The sequence below is a fragment of the Trichomycterus rosablanca genome, chromosome 11 (genome assembly GCF_030014385.1).
Source record: "Trichomycterus rosablanca isolate fTriRos1 chromosome 11, fTriRos1.hap1, whole genome shotgun sequence".
Lineage (NCBI taxonomy): Eukaryota > Metazoa > Chordata > Actinopteri > Siluriformes > Trichomycteridae > Trichomycterus > Trichomycterus rosablanca.
In genome coordinates, this window is record NC_085998.1 from 36690403 (window position 1) to 36715986 (window position 25584).

At 42.0% G+C, this 25584-nt stretch overlaps 1 protein-coding gene across 1 annotated transcript in view; it reads left to right on the top strand.

The window, feature by feature from the left end:
• frmd4a (FERM domain containing 4A) overlaps positions 1-25584 on the top strand; it is an 89245-nt gene that overhangs the window by 23515 nt on the left and 40146 nt on the right. The window contains exons 2-6 of the mRNA XM_063004285.1: positions 4260-4325; positions 14666-14760; positions 16835-16927; positions 21323-21407; positions 24210-24266. Coding sequence (XP_062860355.1) covers positions 4260-4325; positions 14666-14760; positions 16835-16927; positions 21323-21407; positions 24210-24266 — 396 coding nt within the window. The remainder of the gene's footprint in view (positions 1-4259; positions 4326-14665; positions 14761-16834; positions 16928-21322; positions 21408-24209; positions 24267-25584) is intronic.

Consider the following 25584-nt stretch of genomic DNA (forward strand, 5'->3'; position numbering starts at 1 on the left):
GGAAAACTCCCTCTCCTACATACACACCCAGCCATGGCATCTATCATCCATGTCTGTAATAATCCAGCCTTGCCTGTCTGTGTGTAGCCTTCAGCTGTTTAGATGGTGTTTGGACCCTGGCAAAATCAGGGACAAGAATGAAGGGATGTGTTTTTTGTTCTCCAAACAAACACCCCCCCCCCTTCCTTAGTGTGGAGGAAACGTGAGCCGTCCTGCTTGTATCAGCTCTATTGTTTGTGATCCTCGGGGACGGGGCTTCCTGAAGGAGGCCAGAGAGGCGCGCATGTTCCCCAGCTCGGTGCAGACACACTGAACTGTTTAAGAAATTGCCCTCTTTTTTTGTAATTTCCTTTTGAACTTGGCCTACATTTGGAGAGCGAGACGTTGCATGAACGTGAGAGTGTTAGCAGTGTTGGCCCGGTTGGATGTGAACGGTTCCTGGCTTGAATATTTACACGATACATGGGAGGAAGCGGATGGGAAAGAGTGAAGCAAGGAGGAAGAACATTATTCAGTCTGAAGGATGAAGAAGATAGTCTGCAGTGTTGCCAGAATTGATACAAATCTGTGAGAGAACTCAGGAGAAATAAAAACAACATTGTCAGCATGTTTGAATGAGGACAGTCTCAACTGATTAGAGCACTGAGCACTAATAACAGCGTGACTGATCAGACTTTTCGTTCACAGATGTGTGTCCTCTCTGTCTGCCCTCAGTAGGATGTTTACCATTCTACTAAACACAGCAATAGCAATGCAAACTTACACCCACATAACAAGGACCCTTCTAAACTCACAGGAAAATGTGCTTAATTTCACTGACCTTGTATTTTTAAAGAAAAGCGTGACAATTCACGACAGTCATTAAATTACACACATATAAATTGAATAATAATATAAATAGAAGCTAAGATACACAGCACAGATACCCTAATGGTTAAATGTAAACATAGAGCATCCAGCAACAGTGAGAGGCTTCATGTTCTGTCCTCAACCCCCCATCCACAGAATTGCTTGTTAGTTTTCCAAACTCTGTTACCCGAGTTGTGATTTTAGCTGCTTTACACTTCAACATCTTGGACATTTTGTAATATTGCATTATTACCGGCGACAGGATCATGGACGGCCAAGGCTCACTGATGCACGTGGGGAGCGATGGCTGGCCCGTGTGGTCCGATCCAACAGACGAGCTACTGTAGCTCAGATTGCTGAAAAAGTTCATGCTGGTTCTGATAGAAAGGTGTCAGAATGCACGGAGCATCACAGTTAGTTGCGTATTGGGCAGAAAAAGGGGGACCAACACAATCGTAGGAAGGTGGTCATTATGCTATGCCTTATTAATATTTAATATCAAATGGTTCTGTCCCCAACCCCCCGTCCACAGAATTGGTTGTCAATTTTCCAAACTCAGTTACCCGAGTCGTGATTTTAGCTGCTTTACAGTTCGACATCTTGGACATTTTGAGTAACCGATTGCTAACTGAATTGCTGTAGGATTGGGACGCCTCATTTAGTTAGAATTTCACAGCAAAGTGCATGAATTAGGTAGGGCCTTACACATAACGCTCACAAGCTCAAGATGTGTAGAAATGGGTAGAAAATCAGATCTGACCTGCTAAAGAAAGAGCCTGAATGTCCAGCCTGATCTAATGTAAGGCATTTAAACATAGCCAGACAGTCCAGAGAAAGAGTCTGTCTACAGTTTGTTTATTTGCAGCGTCCTTTTTAATATTACTAATCTGCAGTCGCTTTGTCCCTGAAACACACTCACTGTAAAGTAAATATGTAGTGATCAAACCCTGCTAGTTAGCCCTTGCTGTTTAATTAACTGTGGCTAATGTCGTCTGTACCAGTCTGATGAAAACAGAAGTGCTGCTAGCATTGAGCAGTACTCATAGCTTAGAGGTTATCTGCAGGCTGACTGTACAGATGGTTAACGTACAGCATGCGGTGCTGAACATATAGCTCATGGGTGTGTGTTTAGAGCTGAGGGTTCGGTAATCTTGCCCCCTCAGTCTCCAGATTCACTAATATGCTGCAGCCACGGAGGACCTTTAAATTCCAGCTTCACTGACCAGCTCTCCGCTGACTCATCATTTTTACCTGCACTCATTCATGAAGCCGGGACAGTGGGCTTGTATCTGCCCAGCTCTTCATTCTGCTGGCATTATTTTGACCTTTTACATCAGGACATCAGCCAGCAGATTATTACCTTTTGAATTTTGCCGCCACAAGCAAACTGCCCTGGAAGTAAACGTCCCCCAGTAGATGGAATCCAGGCGATGGAGTGGCAGTCTAACTTCCCCCACCCTTTTAGCCACAGCCAATTTTATTGAGTTCCATGTCTTTGTTCTTTTTCTTTCGACAGTTTGGGTTGTCAATTGCTGGTGAATCAATAGCTGGCATTACTGGTAGTTTTTAAAGGCATAACATTATCAGCATAACTCTGACAGGTGAAGTGAATAACACTGATTATCTCTTCATCACGGCACCTGTTAGTAGGTGGGATATATTAGGCAGCAAGTGAACATTTTATCCTCAAAGTTGATGTTAGAAGCAGGAAAAATGGGCGAGCGTGAGGATTTGAGCGAGTTTGACGAGGGCCAAATTGTGATGGCTAGACGACTGGGTCAGAGCTTCTCCAAAACTGCAGCTCTTGTGGGGTGTCCCTGGTCTGCAGTGGTCAGTATCTATCAAAAGTGGTCCAAGAAAGAAACAGTGGTAAACCGGCGACAGGGTCATGGGCGGCCAAGGCTCATCGATGCACTGTGTGGTCTGATCCAACAGACGAGCTACTGTAGCTCAAATTGCTGCAGAGGTTAATGCTGGTTCTGATAGAAAGGTGTCAGAATACACAGAGCAGCACAGTTTGTTGTGTATGGGGCAGCAAAGTGGGACCAACATAGTATTAGGAAGGTGGTCATAATGTTATAACTTATAACTTTCTCTCTATAACTGAAGGCGTGGCTGGTTAATAGAGTGCAGAGGGTGTGATTTCCATCAATGAATCTTGTATTGTTCAGTGAGGAGTAGCTGTTTTTTCTAGCATGTTATTTTTTCATGTTATATTTTATTTTTAAGGTATTAAACCAAGTACATCAACACCATTTTTAATTTGCAGATTAGGCAATCTAACCAAAATCTAAATCCAGCAAAAACAATTGAACTCTCCCTTAAGAAAAACTGACAGTAGAATAGGACAGTGCTAAAGAAATGTTAATTCTAAAATTTTACTTGCAGCAACATTAGCAAAACGTTTTTTTTAATGTATTGGGTTTTTCATGCCTATGATATATGATCTTATTACTGTATATCCATGGGTTTGGGGTGAGCTGTTTAACAAGCACATATAAATGTGATGTATCCCTGTTCATGGCACAGTGGCTCGGTGGGTAGCACAGCAAGAAGGCCCTGGGTTCGATCCCCAGGAGGGGCAGCCCGGGTCCTTTCTGTGTGGAGTTTGAATGTTCTCCCCGTGTCTGCGTGGGTTTCCTCCAGGTTCTCCCACAGTCCAGAAACATGCAGTCAGGTTAATTGGAGACACTGAATTGGTGAATGGGTGTGTGTGTATGTGTGTGTGTGTGTGTTTGCCCTGCGATGGACTGGCACCCCGTCCAGGGTGTTACTGTGTGCCTTGCGTCCACTGAAAAGCTGGGATAGGCTCCAGTACCCCCCGCGCGACCCTGATTGGATAAGCATTTTAGAAAGTGAGTGAGTGAAATTTAAAGTGAATTGATCTGACATTAAACTCTAAATGTGCTTTATAAAATCCAAAAGGTGCCCCTATTGTTGCTTTTGATTTATGTTGCGTGATAAGTTACAATTTTTAATCCCACTACATTTGCAGACATGCAACAGCTGATTTGAGATATTTAGGGAATACAATGTTGTGTGTTCTTAATTAAATGATAAGAAAATTATTGTTTGATCAATACAATGGATTAATTTGTTTATGGTCACTTCCTAAACGAATAACATTGGAAAATATACATTTACATTTTATCACAAATCTTGAACCATATTCCTTTAAAATAGTAATGCAGGGCATCTCAAAATTAATACATTTTGCCATTGATAGTGCGTAACGTCTGCTCCCGTAAAGACATTGCAGTGTTTAAGTATGTAAATGTGTGTGCATGTGTGTGTGTGTGTGTTTAAAGAGTGTTGCTGTTTCCCTCTTGTCACGATGACCCAATTATAACACTGCTGTTTGCAATAGCTAATCTCTCTCTCTCTCTCTCTCTCTCTGTGACTCTTTGTAGATGACGGAGGGGCGGAGGTGTCAGGTCCATCTCCTGGATGACAGGAAATTAGAGCTCCTCGTACAGGTGAGTCACCTTCACACAGCAAAGTTAAATTAATGCCACTCTGATACTTACAAGTCCAGCATTATAAAGTATCACATGCACAGTGATGTGATACAGCAGTACCAGATATAAATGTACTGAAGTAATTTATCACAGAGCAGAATCACATGTACAGTGATGTGATACAGCAGTACCAGATGTAAATGTGATTTTCTCACAGTAAACACTGCAGCAGTACTGCAGAGCATTCTGTAGGTGTTAATGTGGTGTCTGTGTTTATAGTGAGTATCTCAGATTTCCTCTGAATTGTCTGAGACAGGAAATCCTCACTTTTCCTTTGGGAGATATTAAGCACATGTCTGATAGACTAACTTTTTGTGTGTGATTGTGTGAGACTGATATTTTTCATAATTTTGTGTTATATTTACACTATTACTGCTGGGCGATACAATGATATATACTATCCACTTATAGAAATGTCTATAGTTTATACAGTAATACAGTACCGGAGCTGTTTTATATAATTTTCATGCTCGAAACACTACGCAGCTGTTACAAGGTCAATCCTGCCCAGCAACGTGGTTCCAGAAGTCCATGGTTCGATTCTCACTTTTGCTTACTCTCTTCAAAGTGGTGTTTTTTAAATTCCCATCTGGATTCCCTTCAGGCTTCTGGTTTCCTCCCACCTGCCAAAAACAAACAAGAGTAAATTGGCTGCACTAAATTGGCCCTGGGTGTGTTAGTGAATGTGGAAGTGTGTGTTGTCCTGAAAGGGATTGATGCTCTGACTCTGAGTGTATTCCAGCCATGTTACTGGTGTTTTCCAGGTTGAGCCAGACCCATTTCTACACTCACTGTCCGTTTTATCAGCTCCACTTACCATATAGAAGCACTTTGTAGTTCTACAATTACTGACTGTAGTCCATATGTTTCTCTACATACTTTTTTAGCCTGCTTTCACCCTGTTCTTCAATGGTCAGGACCCCCACAGGACCACCACAGAGCAGGTATTATTTAGGTGGTGGATCATTCTCAGCACTGCAGTGACACTGACATGGTGGTGGTGTGTTAGTGTGTGTTGTGCTGGTATAAGTGGATCAGACACTTCAGCGCTGCCATAGTGTTAAAATACCATGTCCACTCACTGTCCACTCTATTAGACACTCCTACCTAGTTGTATCACCTTGTAGATTTAAAGTCAGAGACGATCGCTCATCTGTTGCTCCTGTTTGAGTCGGTCATCTTCTAGACCTTCATCAGTGGTCACAGGACGCTGCCCACGGGGCGCTGTTGGCTGGATATCTTTGGTTGGTGGACGATTCTCAGTCCAGCAGGGACAGTGAGGTGTTTAAAAACTCCATCAGCGCTGCTGTGTCTGATCCACTCATACCAGCACAACACACACTAACACACCACCACCATGTCAGTGTCACTGCAGTGCTGAGAATGATCCACCACCTAAATAATACCTGCTCTGTGGTGGTCCTGTGGGGGTCCTGACCATTGAAGAGCAGCATGAAAGGGGGCTAACAAAGCATGCAAAGAAACAGATGGACTACAGTCAGTAATTGTAGAACTACAAAGTGCTTCTATATGGTAAGTGAAGCTGATAAAATGTGAGTGAGTGTAGAAACAAGGAGGTGGTTTTAATGTTATGGCTGATCAGTGTATGTCTCCTTCATTTCACTTATCTGGTCACTTTTGCACTTTAACTGTATTATATGTAAATCATATCTATCCTGCACTTCTGGTTGGATGCTACTGCATTTCATTGACTATAAAGTTGAATCTAATTTAATCTAATCTGTACTTTAGGATGTTGAATTTGTTTGGTTTTGGGACATCAGATCAAATCAATAGCATTAGATAAACTAAAGTCAGAGATGAATGTTTTATTTTTGATCAAGTGTGTGTGTGTGTGTGTGTGTGTGTGATATGTAGAGCTCTACCAGGTCTGCTAAGCAGCAGCATCTTCGTGAGTTATTTTGGTGCATATGTGTTGCCATGACAACCCTAGTCAGCATCTTTACTGACGTCACCGTCAAGGAGAACTCGCACAATTCACCGGGTGGGCAGATCCTCTATATACCCTCTAATCCAATTAGCTTTAGTATGTAGGTAGAAAGCAAAATCTGCCTTCATAATGTCTCAGCTCAGCCTATCCGTCATGACTCTGTTCAGTCTTTGGAGTTGTATTAAGCTGTAAGCATCTCTCAAAGCTGGGTGTACTACCACAGGAGCATAAACATGCTTTTGTATAGTTTATGCCCCTGGCAATCTGAAAACTGCACTTTTCTACTTTAGGTATGTGCTAAGGAGAGTCGATGGCCACACAAAGAATGGTTAAGATGTTAGAAGTGTCATTTATTACATATTTGTTTGATTTATTTAAGATAAGATAATCCTTTATTAGTCCCACGGTGGGGAAATTCACATTAAATGCATCAGTGCTTTAAAATACCTTCTATTTGTTTATTAAATGTAGATTTTAATCATTCTAGTCACAGTAATACTAGCAACTTTAAATTTGAACATGTTAACCAGTTCACAGCAGAATTTAAACCTCGTCTCTCAAACAAAATGCAATCAGTAGGCTGTACCAAAAACAACCGCCATATCAGTTACCTTAACAATCACTTCCTGTCGCTGTCCTCACCTCCATCGTATATACACACAGCCAGGAAATCCCCATTCAACAAACATACTGAGCATCTGCAGCTCTAATAACATTCCCAGCATTCCAAACCCAACAAAACAAAATAATACAAATACAAAATAAAACAAAACTCAAGTGTGATTGTTTAAGCAGAGCTTAAAAGGTGGACACTTGACCGTGACTTTGTTGGACGTCTCATTCCAGAACTTGAGGCATAAAATGAAGTTGTTTTATTTTGCAGATTCACTATATGGAGAGAAGCATCGAGACACTCCTTCTAATGATTAAATATATGTGTTTATAAAGACATAAAGAAACTCCAGTGTTTTGCACAGATCCCTGACCTCAGCCCTACTGAACATGACACCCTTATTATATGCTACTGTGGGTTAGAGTAGCCAACCTACCTACCTGCATGCACCATCACTCAGAAGGAGAAAGATTTAAGAGAGACACTTTACAGCTCGAGGGCGGCTCGGTGGGTAGCACTGTCGCCTTACAGCAAGAAGGTCCTGGGTTCGATCCCCAGGTGGGGCGGTCCAGGTCCTTTCTGTGCAGAGTTTGCATGTTCTCCCCGTGTCTGCATGGGTTTCTTCCCGGCTCCGGTTTCCACCCACAGTCACGTGCCGTCAGGTTAATTGGAGATACTGAACTGCCCTATAGGTGAATGGGTGTATGTGTGTCTGTGTATGTGTGTCTGCCCTGCGATGGACTGGTGCCCTGTCCAAGGTGTTACTGTGTGCCTTGCGCCCATTGAAAAGCTGGGATAGGTTCCAGCACCCCCCTGCGACCCTAATTGGATAAGCGGTTAAGACAGTGAGTGAGTGAGTGAGTTTACAGCTCGGCTATGAAGTGGTTTTAAAATGTAGCACACATCCCCCTCTGCCCTGCTGAGATACGTAAACAAGCGGGTACTTTAACACCTTCTGGCTGTTTCCTTACCCACTTTCTCTCGACTTTGCTTAATGAAGCTGTCTCTAGTCATCATTCTAACTGTGCCCAGGATTGCTAAGCTAAGCAGGGAGAAGGTTTAGCTTGCTGACTTGAGCCACCACTACCACGGCCTCTTTTTTTCTTCTGTTTCCTCTCAGTCTGTGACCAGACGTGCAGCAGAAAGCCGTACGCAGGTTAATCGAGCCACTAGGGATTCTACTCTATCAGATTTATTTCTGGGAGTTGTGAGAAGGTCCAGTGAGGCCTGAACATGCAGCACGTTCTTCTTGCTTTTCTTCAAGGTCAGGCACCAGCGAAAAAAGCTAATTTAAGACTGCAGTTCAAGTAAACCTCAGTTCAGTTCTCAAAATATACAACCCCGAATCAGGAAAAAGTTGGGACAGCATGGAAAAAGCAAATAATAAAACTTTGACTTTTACTTCATTGCAGACAGGATGAACCTGATATATATCATGTTTTATCTGCTCAACTTAATTTCATTTATTAATAAACATCCTGCATTTTAGGCCTGCAACACATTCCAAAAAAAGTTGGGACAGTAAAGCATTTACCGCTTTGTCATGTTGCCATTCCTTTTCACCACACTGCAATTTAGTGTTTCAGCTTTTATTTTGTCCCGTTCTTCCTGCAAACACGTCTTAAGATGTGCAACAGTACGGGGTCATCGTTGTCACATTTTTTATTTTATGTATTTTATTTATGCATTTTCTCCCCTTTTTTCTCCCTTTTAGCTCGTCCAATTGCCCGATTGCGTCATGCTTCCTCTCCACAAATGCCAATTCCTGCTCTGATTGAGGAGAACGAAGCTAACCCACGCCCCCTCCGACATGTGGGCAGCATGCCGTATGCATCTTATCACCTACACTTTGACGAGTGCAGTGCAGCTCAGCGTTGTGTACGGAGAGACACACCCTGACAGCACTCTTTTCTCATCTCTGTGCAGGCGCCATCAATCAGCCAGCAGAGGTCGTAATTGCATGAGAGAGACCCCATCCGGCTTAGTCCCACGCATATCAGAACAACAGGCCAATCGTTGTTCATGAGGCCGCTCAGCCTAGCCGGGAGGCAGAGCTGAGATTCGATACGATGTATTCGAGATCCCAGCTCTGGTTCCAGTGTGTGTTTTTACCGCTGCGCCACCTGAGCGGCACATTTTTCATTTTAAAATTCTCCCTCTTCCAGTTGCATAATCACTGAACTTCAAGTGATTGCCAGAAAACGACATACAGTCGCCCCACAGGAGAATATGTACTGATGCTGAAGAAGAAATAAAGGAGTGTTGGGTTGCCATTATGCCAGATACTCGATCCACCAGTGAGTAACAACCCAAGTTCTTAGCAGAACCCAAGAAAGGGAAACCCCTTTTATCAAGTCCAACATTAAGTCTGACATAACAACCTCAAACCTACAAACAGAACCAAACAAACTGACAAAAAGACAGACAATAAGAAAAACAGGACTCAGAAATAACCTCCAGGGTTGTACGTGAGGTCTAAACAGAACACGCAAGGAATTTTACCTAAAATGTGGCCTGATTAAAGTGCAGCTAGAATTAAAGACACGAACACATCAGCTTGTATTGGGGTTTTAAAAATCGGCTGCTTCTCTCTGTAATCTTATTCAACTGTTCCCCTTTCCTTGCTCTTTCTCGCCTCATTAAAGACACCCTGGCTGTCTGACATTTATAGCTGATTGTCCGGGACTCTGCAGCAAAAGCATTCTGTAGTAAATAGTGCAGAATGGGCTGAAGGAGATCTGGGAAATTTATGTCAAATGGTTAGAGAAAAGTCTAACCTTTGGCTTTGGATGGATAATTGTAAATAGTCCATCGTGAGCTAATGGTGAATACTCTGTAGATCTGGAGAGTTACTGGTGAATATTTACTTTGTGGACCTGGTAGCATAAGAGCCGCGATTAACTGTGTATCCTTTACATTTGGAAAGCTTATGAAGGATAGTCTGCCATCCCCAAGCTCTTTAACTACGAAAGGTTTCAGTCTTAGGATTTGTTTGTTTGTTTATTAGGATTTTAACGTCATGTTTTACACTTTGGTTACATTCATGACAGGAACGGTAGCTACTAATTACACAGGATACATCATTTCACAGGGTTATATCGAAAACAGTCATGGACAATTTAGTGTCTCCAATTCACCTCACTTGCATGTCTTTGGACTGTGGGAGGAAACCGGAGCACCCAACCCACGCGGACATGTGGAGAACATGCAAACTCCACACAGAAAGGACCCGGACCGCCCCACCTGGGAATTGAACCCAGGACCTTCTTGCTGTGAGGCAACTATGTTACCCACTGTGCCGCCCCGCCACGCCACCCCGCCACCCCGCCACCCCGCCACCCCGCCGCCCCAGTCTTAGGATAAATTATACACTGTATAATAAGTATTTAGACATTATTGTAACTAGTGTAGTCTGTTAGTACAAACACTGTCTGAATAGTGAGTTGTACTAAGGATCCAGTATCTTTTAGTGTAGCACTAATATAATAGGCTACCTTGACTAGGCTACCAGTCAGCTGATGTCTTAAAGGTTTGGGCTCTGTTGTATATTTATTGAAATTTTGTTAAGTAATGTCTTAGATAAGGTAAGATAACATAAGATAGCCTTTTTATTATCCCACAGGGTGAAATTTGCAATGTAACAGCAGCTTTCAAGAATATAAAGATATAAAAGTCTTTAAAAAAGTTGAACAAATTTGCACAAAGTACAACAGGTGTTGCACAGATTTTAAAAAGGTATTGCACATGGTTCAGATTTATATTAAAGGAGTGCTGACATAAAACCATATGAATTACTGTGATGGTGATGACTGTCTGTGCTTGGGGCGCTGCTGGTTATAAAGTTTGACAGCAGAAGAAAGAAAGGAGCTGCGAAATCTCTCCTTTGAGCTTTGAGCTCTTGCTTAATGTAGTGAGACCGTACATCCTCTTTTCACCAGACACGTCCTCTTTTTTGGACCTAAAGAAAGCGTCCAGTCAGGATTTCTAAATCACCAAAAATGTCAGGGATTCAGCTTTTGTAGTCTGTGTGCGCTATTCTTTGCGTGTTTTTGCACTGATTTCACTGTTCGGTTTAGACCCCCCCTCTCATGCCCAAGCATTTTGCAATGAAAAAAAAAAATCAGTTTTTGTCTAGGTCAGGATCCTTGAGAAGCTGAATGAACGACCTGCAAAGTGTCCAATAAAGGTGCCAGTTGAGCAAAACACAAAACTGCAGATAAAAGGAGAGCGAATTTGTCAGGTAAAGACCAGGTAACACGGAAGACGTTGTTACTGCTGCAGAGGGAGTTTTTGCATTTCACACAATGAAGCATCACAACAGTTACATATCAGTGGACTGTAGCACGTCTGTCTCGTTAAAAAGTCCCTGATTCTGAAACTGTGTAAACATTTCCAAATGCGCGTACTAAGATAGAGGTTCTATAGGGCCACATTCTATTGAAATTGCTCTACTGATGGACTATTTTATTTGTTGCTATTATTGTTTAGGGCTAAAGGCTGAATTGAAAGTAATAAGATTATCTGATCATAAATGCATTTGTGGCCGCTCTGGTGGCGCAGAGGTAAAACACACGCTGTTCACCAGAGCCGAGATCTCGAACACATCGTATCGAATCTCGGCTCTGCCTTGCCGGCTGAGGCTGAGTGGCTACATGAACAATGATTGGCCTATTGTTTAGATAAGTGGCAGGACTAAAGCCGGATGGGGACTCTCTCTCAGACTAGTGCGATTACGACCTCTGCTGGCTGGTTGGTGGCGCCTGCACGGAGATGGGAAAGGAGTGCGGTAGGGGGTGTGGCTCTCCGTGTACAGCGCTGTACCACACTGCGCTCGTCAAGTGTAGGTGATAAGATGTTCGATTGTTGTGCACGTTTCGGAGGGGGCATGGAGCAGCCTCGTCCTTCCCAATCAGGAGCAGGGACCAGCATTAGTGAGAGGATGATTGACGGGCAGAAATTGGATGCACTAAAGTGGGAGAAAAAGGGGTAAAAAAAAGAACATTTAAAAATGAATAAATGCATTTGTTAAAAAGCACAGTTGCATGGTTATTGATGCATTTGTCAAATATTTAACCCCTCCCCCTCCCGTAAAGTTTCCTCTTTAAAAAAAACCCCCCAAAATATCCTCCCTGGCACAACATTATGACCACTGACAGGTGAAGTGAATAACACTGATTATCTCTTCACCACGGCACCTGTTAGTGGGGGGGATATATTAGGCAGCAAGTGAACATTTCATCCTCAAAGTTGATGCAGCTCTTGTGGGGGGTTCCCGGTCTGCAGTGGTCAGTATCTATCAAAAGTGGTCCAAGGAAGGAACAGTGGTAAACCGGCGACAGGGTCATGGGCGGCCAATGCTCACTGATGCATGTGGGGAGCGATGGCTGGCCCGTGTGGTCCGATCCAACAGACGAGCTACTGTGGCTCAAACTGCTGAAGAAGTTAATGCTGGTTCTGATAGAAAGGTGTCAGAATACACAGTGCATCAATACAATATTAGGAAGGTGGTCATGATGTTATGCCTGATCGGTGTATAGTTTTGTGTTTAAGCTTTTAAGGCTGTTTAGTGAGTGTAGATGTTTGTTGGGTGTTGTTGGTTGCTGTCTACGTCATTTCTGTGAACTATACGCTTGTGTGTGTTTCATTCAGACATTAAATCATATGTATTTTTGTTCCATTCAGGCAAACCAGTTCCTCCAAAGTCTATTGTTAGCAGGCTGTAATTTCTCTGTGCTGGTGCTGTAATTTGATCTAATGGTGGCTGAGTATTAGGGTGTAGGTCTGAGGTGAAGACAAGCCGTATCCACAGCGTACGTTTGTTGTGTATCCTGTTATGTCTCGAAGTCCTGAAGTGTTTTGGGTGTCTGTATAAGTTGTAATTCAGACTGTGTGTGTGTGTGTGTGTGCAGTTAATCCCCAGAAATGCAGTTCTGCTGCAAGCTCATGCTAGCTTTGCTAACCCTGAGCGCCTGGCCGTGCAGTGTCAGCCGCTGCCGGGTACCAGTGACAAAGAAAACGCTTTGTGTTACAAATCTCCATTAATCCGGTTTAAAGAGGCAGCCACGTTTTACTGTTTCCTGGTTTTTCATGTTTTGTTGGAACTATACAAATAAAGTGCATGAAAGGCCTTGTGTCTCGGTCAGCGGGCATTAATCCACGTCATGGGCATGTTTTTATTTCTTTGTTTGGTGCAGTACACCAGTCCCAGTTCAGAAAGGGCTTAAATATATCATCTGATAAGCATCAGAAGTGTAAGATCTGGCCAAAACACAAACGTGTGTCTGGCACTGTCTCCAGACTGGTCGGAAAATGAAATCATATCCTAAATGCTAGTGATGGGACAGTTCTGATTAAATGCGTCTAAATGGGCCTGGGATATGACACATTTACTACCAATTTCAGTCTGAGACAGATGCTGAAGTAAGGTTTGGGTCTGAAATTTGACCATCACTTTTTCTATATATTTCCAAAATAACATACACCCCTGACCTAGAACTTGCTGGATGATACATTCCAAGATGTTTGAATTGTGTCCTTAGGATCACTAATGTTGGATGAAAAATTCTAGCTTGCAGTCAGCATTCCAGTTCATCCTAAAAAGAGTTTATATGGTTGTGTTTGAATGGCACGGTGACTCGGTGGTGATAATGTACTATGTGTTTTTTAACTTATAATGCACCAGAAATACAGTATATAATGTAAATTATTTGCTGATTAGCTCACAGCTCGATACATTGCTATCAAAAGCATACAAATGATTGTGAATGATATCTGGTCCATACATCATCTCTGTGTTATTCAATTATAGCGCTCCGGATATTCCACCAGCATGCTGCACATAAAAATTAATTATATATCACAACCCACACTGGGGATCTCTGGAACCTTGTCACACACACACACACACACACACACACACACACACACACACACACACACGACACTTATTACCAGGATATTAGTATACATAGTCGGAACTACACATTGATTCCATTAGGAACTGGTTCCATAAAAACATGAGGGACCTCAGTGTGGGAAGTGGTGGCATTAAGTCTAAACCTCCGAACCTAAAACTAGAACCAAGCCCTGCGACGGATTGGCGCCCTGTTCAGCTGTTTATGCCTTGTTCCCTATGATTCCAGATGGAACCGTACCCACCAAAACCCTGACTTTCTTTCTATTTTCCACATGCACTGTTTGTGTATTATTTCAATTGTTTGTGTGTGCGCTGCCTCCTTAAATCCTTATTCAGGGTGTGTTTATATGTTAGTTTGTGAGCACATGGACGATTGTAAGTTGTGCGCGTGTGTATTTATATGTGGGTGTGTGTAACGTTAATGAAAAGCCGGCTGTGTGGAACTGAAACAGTAATTAGGGTGGGTAAACCCGGGCTTGAGGACACACATGGCACACAGACACCGCATCTTTGGGGGGGTCGACTGTTGTGTTTAGAATATGAAAAGACAAAGTGTGCAGTTAAATAAATACTTAGTGTAGTGATACATGCAGAATCTTAGAGGATGTGGAGTTTAAATAATACAAACACACCGAGGAGTAAACTGGAGTTTGGTCAAGCTGGGATGGTGGGCAGACACAGATTGCCCTGATTTGGGGTGTGTGTGTGTGTGTGTGTGTGTGCTTGACAGCTACAGAATGAGCTGTCAAGTAAGATGACTATGTTCTGGTGCTGTTATTGATTAGTAATCAGCGTGAAATTCTTCTTCTCTGTTGCAGCCCAAGCTGATGGCCAAGGATCTCCTGGATCTGGTGGCATCACACTTCAACCTGAAGGAGAAGGAGTATTTCGGAATCTCCTACACAGATGATACGTGAGTTTATCATGGTTATAGTCATGTGACAAAAAGAGAAAGAACCTGAATGTGTAAATTCACACACACAAGCATTCACATAACCATCACACACACACACGGACATTCATAAACCCACCCACACACTTTTCACAGCTCTCTGGAGGACTGCGGTATTTGTAGTTTTGAAACTTTTTGAATTCTACTCAGCTTGACCCTTGACCTGTGCTTCAGAGCAGTTTCCGAGACGCCAGACTCCAGTCGCTGGGGATATGCTAATAAACTGATGGCTGCTCCCACACACACACACACACACACACACACACACACACACACACCTTTGATTTTATACACACTCTTTGTAAGCTGTACATCTGTACTAATTTAATTTGAAGCGCTCATTCAGGTTACATCTGGACATCATTTTATTCAGTAATTGTTTTATTATTACCTTGTAACTCAAGTACTGTGTTTGTTGTTCAGCTGATTGTGGTTTGAATATAAGATCATGAGAACATTACATTATACAATGATCATGCATAACATTATGACCACCTTCCTAATATTGTGATGGTCAGCCTTTTGCTGCCATAACAGCCCTGACCCATCCAGGCATGGAGTCTGACACCTTTCTATCAGAACCAGCATTAACTTCTTCAGCAGTTTGAGCTACAGTAGCTCGTCTGTTGGATCGGACCTCTCAGGCCAACCTTTGCTCCCCCCGTGCATCAGTGAGCCTTGGCTGCCCATGACCCTGTCGCCGGTTTACCGCTGTTCCTTCCTTGGACCACTTTTGATAGATACTGACCACTGCCGCCCGGGAACACCCCACAAGAGCTGCAGTTTTGGAGATGCTCTGACCCAGTCGTCCAGCCATCACAAATTGGCCGTTGTCAAACTCGCTCAAATCCTCACGCTCGCCCATTTTTCCTGCTTCTAACATCAACTTTGAGGATAAAATGTTCACTTGCTGCCTAATATATCCCCCCCACTAACAGGTGCTGTGATGAAGAGATAATCAGTGTTATTCACTTCACCTTGGTCATAATGTTATGCCTGGTCGGTGTAATGTAAATGTAGTTAAATAACACCACACACACTGTATGAAATAAAATGTCAACACAGTATTACAAATAAGGTTACCTTAGAAGTATTAAAAGCAGGGCTGCAACTAACAGACTGCAATGACACTTACATGTCAGTAGGATAGTAGGGTGTGTCCAGACTCCCACATACCTTCCTAACTCAACCCTGCTATTTTTTTTCGGGCTTGGGACTGGCACTAAAAGCACACTGACAAGTGCACCTCGCAGTGGCTAAGCTGTTTTGACCACCCCCTCAGACATGGGCCAATCATGTCCGTGCATACGTCCAACTGGTTAATATAAAGCACTGCTGAGATTCGAACCCCATATCCCAGATCTCATCTGTAATGTGCTAGTGTAATTTACCGCTGTGTCACTCAAGCGTCCGTGTGTTCTACTGGTATTATTGTGTTATATGGTATGTGTAAGTCCAATGTACGTATTCACAATGTCATCAAGGGCCTTATTAAATATCAAATCGAATTAGCCTGATATGTAGGCCGGCCAGATGTTCAGCGCTTGGTAGTCTGGTTTTCATGCCATACCACTAATGAGGGGGTGGTTTATGCTATAAGTGTAGCCCACTGTAGTCTGGCTGCATGTGTAATTTAAAATGATAGGATCATTATTACTTCTAGCATCTTTCTCAGCTCACATCATGCTACAATTCTGTATTTCACACTAAAGCCTTTTTTGTTCTATATAAATATACCGGTGTACAGTACAATAAAATGCCTTTTCCAAAGCTTGTTTGGAAGCTGGGGTCAGAGCACAGGGTGAGCCATTGTACGTCGCCCCTGGAGTAGACAAGGTTAAGGGCCTTGCTCTAGGGCCTGGAGTTGAACTGACAATCTTCCGACTGAAAGCCCATAGCTCTACCCACTAGGCTCAAGAAATTGTGATTAGAATATTAATATTAAATATAGAAGAAAACAACAAACATAACAACAGCTCTGTGTTTTCTCTCTTAAGTACAAAATGCTTATCTCTTTGATCCTTGTTGTTTTTAGGGGTCACTTCAGCTGGCTGCAGTTGGACAGGCGCGTGCTGGAGCACGAGTTCCCGAAAAAATCCGGCCCCATCGTCCTCCACTTCTGCGTTAGGTGAGCAGACAGACGAACCCGAACGGGTTCACTTGAATTCACTCGGGCCTGACTGCACATGTGACTGGATATTATGTTGTTTGTTTGTTTATTTATTGGGATTTTAACGTCATGTTTTACACTTTGGTTACATTCATGACAGGAACGGTAGTTACTCATTACACAAGATTTATCAGTTCACACAAGGTTATAACGAACACAGTCCTGGACAATTTAGTGTCTCCAATTCACCTCACTTGCATGTCTTGGACTGTGGGAGGAAACCGGAGCACCCGGAGAAAGGACACAGACAGGACCCGGACTTTATGTTAAAGTAGTTTCAGAGATCAAATTCAAGAACCTGTTCAAAAATTTATTAGAAATCCAAATGAATCATTTTAGCAATTTTATTACCTTGTGATTTAGATTTATACCAAATGTCCAGCATATTTTGTTGCTAAATTACACATATGCAGTATTTTGCTGTACCTAGAAAAGGTCCAAACCAACAGCAAGAATCAATATTTATTTTACTTGTTGTTTAACTGGGTGACATAAAAATTAAGATGGTGTTTTAACATACCAGTTTCTCAGTTTTATCAATGGAACGTTATGAGAAGAACCATTTCATTGGGAAACAGAGTTATACTTGGATGAGTTAAAGGTAAGAGGAAGAGGAAGGCCAGCAGCAAGATGGATGAATACAATCACAGGAACTATGAACAAGCCACTAAGAAGCCCAACGACCCAAACAGAAGACAGGATATTCTGTACAATCACTATTTACTCACTCACTTACTGTCTTAACCGCTTATCCAATTAGGGTCGCGGGGGGTCCTGGAGCCTATCCCAGCTTTTCAATGGGCGCAAGGCACACAGTAACACTCTGGATGGGGCGCCAGTCCATCGCAGGGCAGACACACACACATTCACCTTTAGGGCAACTCAGTGTCTCCAATTAACCTGACTGTATATTTTTGGACCGTGTGAGGAAACCGGAGCTCCCGGAGGAAACCCAGGCAGACACGGGGAGAACATGCAAACTTCACACAGAATGGACCCGGACCGCCCTGCCTGGGGATCGAACCCAGGACCTTCTTGCTGTGAGGCGACAGTGCTACCCACCGAGCCACCGTGCCGCCCTTATTTAATATATTATGAATTTTATTTAGCATTATATTTGAGTGTAAATGTGACCAAAGTGCACATGTAGCCTCTTGTTAAACATTCATTCATGCCAGTTGTTGCTTGACAGGATTCATTAATGAACCCACGTCTCAATCTTTGTACTGCTATACAGCATAGTATATAAATAAACTACATATAATAAACAGTTCCGCTGATAGTGCACTAATTTGACTTACTATGTACTATGGTAGTATGAGGTTTAAGACCTTTAAAAACAATAGCTATGTAGCGTAATAGCTAAATACGTATACAGTATTTGCAACAGTAGGAACTTAACACGTTTATATTACCAGCTTATAAAAGTCTTATAATTGTGGGAACAGACATAGTGCTGAATGTTTTGTTGTGTTGAATTGTTTATCTCTTTGTAGTATACAGTTTGAGGAAACTGCTCTTCAGAGAGCTGTATTTGGAGTAAAAACCCTTGACACTGCATAAATGAAGTGTTCCACTGGGGTTTGCATGTTGAGTTTTTGATACAGCAAATTAGCAAGGTCATTCATGACAGACTCACAACTCAGCGCCTATAAAATGTGTTTGACCCCTGAGTTAAGCAGTCGCTGTTGTTAGGAGCCAGTTTTTCTCACATCAACACCCTTAATAATCTCGTCATCGTGGCAACAGCAGCGTTTAATTTGCAGTTTTCATAATTCAGGCTTAAAAATCCTTATTTGGATTATTGTTTATAAAGGCCTGCTTATATGTTCAACTTAAATGAAATACATCAAAGGAGTATTTCTACGTATCCTATTTATATTAATAACAAACAATACTACACTATATGGCCAGAAGTGATGCCTGACCATGAGCTTGGACATTCCCATCTCTCATTAAAACAAATAGTATTAAAACAGAGTGACCTTCATGTGATCCTTTCAAGGTTTCTCACAAAACCTTTAAAGTATGTCTGTGGGAATTTGTGTACATTTAGTCAAAGAAATATTTGTATGCCTGGACAACAGCCTTATGTTGGTCAACAAAGCCTCAATGGATGTTTCCGGTTCATTCCAAAGCTGTTTAGTGGGGCTGAGGTCAGGGCTCTGTGCAGGACACTTGAGTTCATTAAACCTTTATAGACCTTGCTTTGTGCACAGGGGTACAGTCATGCTGGAACAGGAAAGAACCTTCCCTAATTTGTTGCTGCCAAGTGGGAAGCATATAATTTGGCCATCCTGCCAACCAATTCCCCTCAGGCATAGCCAATCATGTCTGAGTAGAAGCCCGGCCAACCAATGGGCCATCTCGATAGTCTGCTGAACCCCTGATGATATGATTCCAGTTTGTTGGCAACAGTTTGTGGGATGGTGTGAGTTATAGCCTAATGGTTAAGGTGCTGGTCCAGTAATCAGAAGGTTGCCGGTTCAAGCCCCACCACTGCCAGGTTGCCACTGTTGGGCCTTAACCCTCAATTGCTTACATCATATGCTGTCACAACTGTAAGTCGCTTTGGATAAAAGCGTCTGCTAAATGCTGAAAATGTGAAGGTGTGAGTTTGATGTCAAGAAACTCCAAAGCCCTGACTCCTAATCACTGGATGTTTTGGAATAAACTGGACCATTGTGAGCTGGGTCTTCTCGTCCAGCATCAGTGCCTGACCTCACAAATGCTCTGTCGAATGAACTGAATAAACACAAATACTTACGCTGAATATATTTTTAATAGATTTTTTCAAATTTTGTCACAACTAAATTGCCAAAGTGGATTTTTACAGTCTCTCCTTCAATCACACCTACGTTTATTCTGCATATTTTGTTAGATAATGTGAATGTTAAATTTCCTGGGTGACTGCAGCCTTTGGATTATTAACAGGCTGTACAACTAACCTTAGACTTCCATTAGAAGTGAGTTTGTTTAACCAGGACAACATAACCATGTAGGAGGGGTAAAGGCTTGTAAATAATTATCATAAGGCTCAAACAATTACCATTTTTAAAGCTTCTTTATGCATTTATTTATCTGTTGTCACCATTTTATTGCAGCCAGATCTTTTATTAGTGGTAGTGATTTGCAGCACGAGGCTTTAAGGCGTGCGGTTTTAATGTCTACACACTGACCACAACACAACAGCTCCGGCAGAACAGCGCTGCAAGGCCAGACTGAACTTATAATTGAAAATAAATTGATTTTTGATCCATCGTGATGTAATACCATCTTCATAAAACAATAACAGGGTGCATTTGTTTATATGTTTGGGCAGTATAGATCCTCACTAGCATTACGTCATCTCCAGGTCCGTCTGCATGGATGTGCAGATTAGATCTATGCTTCTCACGTGTCCCATCATTCTCCGTTAATGCAGACGTTTATGTACGAGTGTGTGTCTCTCGTGTGTTTAATTGTGTAGGATTGGGATATTGATCGAGGCAGGCGAAGTCCTCGATGCGTGTAAAGTTCTCTCTTGACCCTCTCACTCACGTGTCCAATTGAACCAGCTGCCAGTGCACTTCTATTTTGCCCTCTATCTCTAATAAAGCGCTTCGGCTATTTCTGTCACCCAACACACTGCAGTACGATGCTACTCCATTAAGGATTTTAAATGCCACTGTATTATTGAGTACATTAATAATGGTGGGATTTGACCCCAGACAGGGTTGCACATAAACCTAACCTTTACTTACAGTGCCGCCTGGCTCACTATGTGGAACGTGGAACCATGTTGTTATATAAAATACTTCCAGTGCATAAATCATTTTTACATTTAGATAAATATCTAAAGATACACAGGTATCACATAGTGTCCTCAAATACAAGAAGGATTAGAGAAAATCCAGCAGCCACAAAAAAAGTGTTGCGGGAAAACCGGAAAGCATCGAGAACAACAAGCAGTAAACTGCATCGTTAACGCAGTGAAGCATAATGATAGGGACGGCTTCTCATCAAACACTAAGGCATCAGGTCTTTGACAGGAACATGAAGATGAGTGACGGATAATAAATAGATCGAATGAAGACGTTCCAACAAAACACCAAGCCTGAACATAGAGCAGATCTGTTTTCAGAAACTCTGTGTATTGTTACTGGTTTCTGATGACCCCTGCTGGGTAGTCTATGCAGGTTTTGTAAAAATGCCCATTTGAATTAATACGTTTACATTTAATTTGAGTCTATATAAACTATTATACCACCTGCACCAAGCTAGAAACTTCAGACGTTACCACATAATGCTGTGTGAGATGTGTGATGTGTAGCCAGCATGTCTTTACATTTCTGTGTGTGTTGTTCTTTACAGGTTTTATATTGAGAGTATATCCTACTTGAAGGACAACGCTACAATCGAGCTGTTTTTCCTCAATGCCAAGTCCTGCATTTATAAGGTACACTTATAAGCTAGCATACGTTTATAATTGTAAGGGGATGTTTGATGGGGGTTTTCATTTTACTTTTATTCCAGCACTAGAAATAAAACATAATGATGCATTATTATTTGATTAAAACGTGGTTGAAATGGGTATTTTGCTATTATTATTATTGTTAATAATATGATTATTATTAAAATGTAGTTCTCATTGCATTTTAGGTTGACAGACAGACAGACAGACAGATAGATAGACAGACAGTTGGATGGATAAATAGACAGACAGATAGATAAATGGATGGATGGATGGATAGACAGTTGGATAGATAAATAGACAGATAGATAGACAGACAGACAGACAGATAGATAGATAATTGGACAGACAGACAGACAGACAGATAGATAGATAGATAGATAGATAGATAGATAGATAGATAGATAGATAGATAGATAGATAGACAGACAGATACTTTATTAATGATTTTCCTAAATATTTCCTATATTCCTAAAACACTGTATTATGTCCCATCTTCCACGCTATGCCCACACCTGCCAGCAGGTAGGAGGATGCAGGTTGACATTGATTTACACCTCAAAGCATTTCCTGGGCCTTGTACTCAATACACCAGTCATGAGGCGCTCGCCAACCTGTCCACCCCGGACTACAAAGTGGTAATACACTTCTGACAGGGTGCCTGTCCGGAGTCCGGCCTGTTATTACTTATAAAGTTTAAGCTATATTAGCCACAAATTGATACACTTGTGAGTTAATGTAATGTATTTAATGCTAAAGATGTAAGTAATCTGTTGGATTGATTCGTTAATGCACGTTTTTAAGGGGGTAGGTTGCGCAATGTCATTTCGCATGTTGTACCACCAGGGGGCAGTATACCTACAGCCCCAGTCTAAACACATTCACTGCTGACTTACACCAGATAACTGAATCTCTTCATGTACTTAAACATAGCTTTGGTTTATAATTGGTATAATTGGTAGAGAATTTTTACGTTCACTGCAAAAGCTATATTGTAAACACACTAAAGGTCATACACTTAGGTCACGCACCCACACAACCCAGTTTGTTTAACCACATTTTTATTGAAGTCCTTAAATCAGCCACCAGTTTCAGACTGGCTGCTATTGCGAAATCATTGACCAGTCAAACCTGCTTAAAGAAGAGAATCATGGGTCCTATTATATACCACTATACTTAACAATGTCTGCTTTTGGTAGGGGAAAATACCACCCTTCCCATTTAGGGCATTCTCACACTCAAACTCAGAGCTTACTATGATTGTGCATCTGGTTTCAAACCTCTGTTCCGCCCATAAAAGCAGTTTCACGTATCATTTCCTCACCAGACATCAAAATACCTTGCAGCTTGTCTTCAGAGCAGCTGAGGCTGGGATTAGTGCACACAATCCAGCAGTCTTTACTCAGAGCAGAATGTTGTCACATCTGCTATTTTCCCAAAAAAAACCTCGGTACTAATGGAATTAATATGTTGAACAGCATTTGCACAAGTCACATTCTGTCTTCCCACCTCTCACAAACATGCAGAGGGTGGATTGTTCCAGCATGTAAGGGAGTAAATAAGTGAACGAGTGGGCGTGAGACCCTGTGATAAGTCTAAGGATGTATTTCCACCTCATGCCCAGGGTATCCAGGTGAAGTCAGACACTCAAACCAAGTAAAACAGTGAAATAATAATATTAATAAGTATAATAATAACATCTGTTTCTCTGCATGCTTTGTTATCCCCCTTTCATGCTGTTCAATTATTCAAGACCCCCACAGGACTACCACAGAGCAGGTATTATTTGGGTGGTGGATCATTCTCAGCACTGCAGTGACACTGACATGGTGGTGTTGTGTTAGTGTGTGTTGTGCTGGTATGAGTGGATCAGACACAGCAGCGCTGCTGGAGTTTTTAAATACCATGTCCACTCACTGTCCACTCTATTAGACACTCCTACCTAGTCGGTCCACCTTGTAGATGTAAAGTCAGAGACGATCGCTCATCTATTGCCGCTCATCTCTATCCAATGGTCACCGGACGCTGCCCACAGGGCGCTGTTGGCTGGATGTTTTTGGTTTGTGGACTGTTCTCAGTCCAGCAGTGACAGTGAGGTGTTTAAAAACTCCAGCAGCACTGCTGTGTCTGATCCACTCATACCAGCACGACACACACTAACACACCACCACCATGTCAGTGTCACTGCAGTGCTGAGAATGATCCACCACCTAAATAATACCTGCTCTGTGAGGGTCCTGTGGGGGTCCTGACCATTGAAGAACAGCATGAAAGGGGGCTAACAAAGCATGCAGAGAAACAGATGAACTACAGTCATTAATTGTAGAACTACAAAGTGCTTCTATATGGTAGGTTTTAAGGAGGTGGTTTTAATGTTATGGCTGATCTGCGTATATGTATATGTATAAATGAAGAGGTTAAACAAATGTAGGCTTTTTAAATGTCTGATAGGTAGCTAGCGTAGACTCTGATGTTGTGTATATGTTGGCTGGCCAGGATGTGATGTCACATTCCCAGAGCCCTTTACACTAACCAGTAAAGCCCTTGTTCTACTGTACTTTTAATACCAGAATAACTTCAGTGAGGATGTGTGAGTTTACACACTGTCTCTGAATGACATTCCTGGCATATTTGAACTCCTGTGCAGTGGGATGAGGTGATTGTCTCCCACTGATGTGTGTGTGGTCTCTTAGTAACAAAGGAAATAGATCCAAATAGGGAAGTAAAGAAGAATTACATGATATCAGAGCTTTCTCATGCTTTGTTTTGTTATTTGCTTTGTTACAGGAGCTTATAGATGTGGACAGTGAGGTAGTGTTTGAACTGGCCTCCTACATACTGCAGGTAAGAGCGTGTGTGTGTTTGTGTGTGTAATAAGCAAGTTATAAACATGTAATAGTAGATGTCATATGCGATCATACTTGCCATAACAGCAATAACTGCACTAGTACCATAACTTGTAGTCATCTTATCATATTTAATGCCATGACAGCTTATCACATAACCCAGGCATGTTAGGATGGCATTTATTTGTTTTTTTATGTACAAACACACGTGTAAAGTACAATAAAATACTGTTTCCATGTATCCCAGCATGTTTGGAAGCTGTGGTCAGAGTCCAGGGTCAGTCATTGTACAGCACCCCTGGAACCAGTAGGGTTAAGGGCCTTGTTTATGGGTCATTAGTGGCTGTATGGCAAAGCTGGGATTGGAACCTGCAGTCTTCCGATTAATAGCCCAAAGCTTTATCCACTAGGCAACCACTGTCACTCATTCCCACTTGAATTAATATTTGGATTGATATTTATGGGGGAGGTTATGACACCTCTGTGCTTTGGTCTGACCTACCACATCTCAAAGGTGCGCTACTAGATTCAGGTCTGGTGACTGGGGAGGCCGTTGAAGTGCACTGAAATCATTGGCACAAGTTTAAGAATAGCCCATGAGATGTGTTATATAAACATAGGGTGTCCAGCCTTTCTAATAAGGTTGTTGTGAGTGTAATGTATTATTCTTGTTACCCCACAGTACACATATTACTGCTCCAGAGTCCAACGGCTTTACACCACTTCAGCTGACACTCAGTTATCCCATGTTATCTTTAAAGCTCCCGATGATCAGTTCCACTTCTTATGTTGACCTTAGACATTTCCAACTTATTATAACAGCACTGACAGTTGACCAGGTCCGGTCTTCATCTCTGTAGTAAAGTTAGCGTCCCTTGACAGCGTTGTGTCATATTGCTGGCAATAGAACGATCTGTTGTCAGTGTTTGATACAATGCGACTATTAGTATTATACATGATAAAAACATGACTTTATATGTATACACCATGTTGTATATTTAATAAACATTGTTACCATAAGGTACCTTAATTAAACCTCGGTAACCTCTCTAAATCAAAGCTATTATAAAGTATTTAAGTAAACAGCAGTAAACTATAATGATTGTCTGTAGGGTCAGTAAGTGCAGAATTTCCTCCTGACGGTAAATAGGAAACAAAGGTCTCTGCACATCTGTATGTGTAAAGTGTGTGTGTGTGTGTGTGTGTGTGTGTTAGTGGGATGCAGGTGCAGTAGAGCTTGACCTTTTATAGGATTTACACCAGATGGGAGATCCTGAGTCTCCTACTGAGTCATTTTAAATCATAACTACACTAGC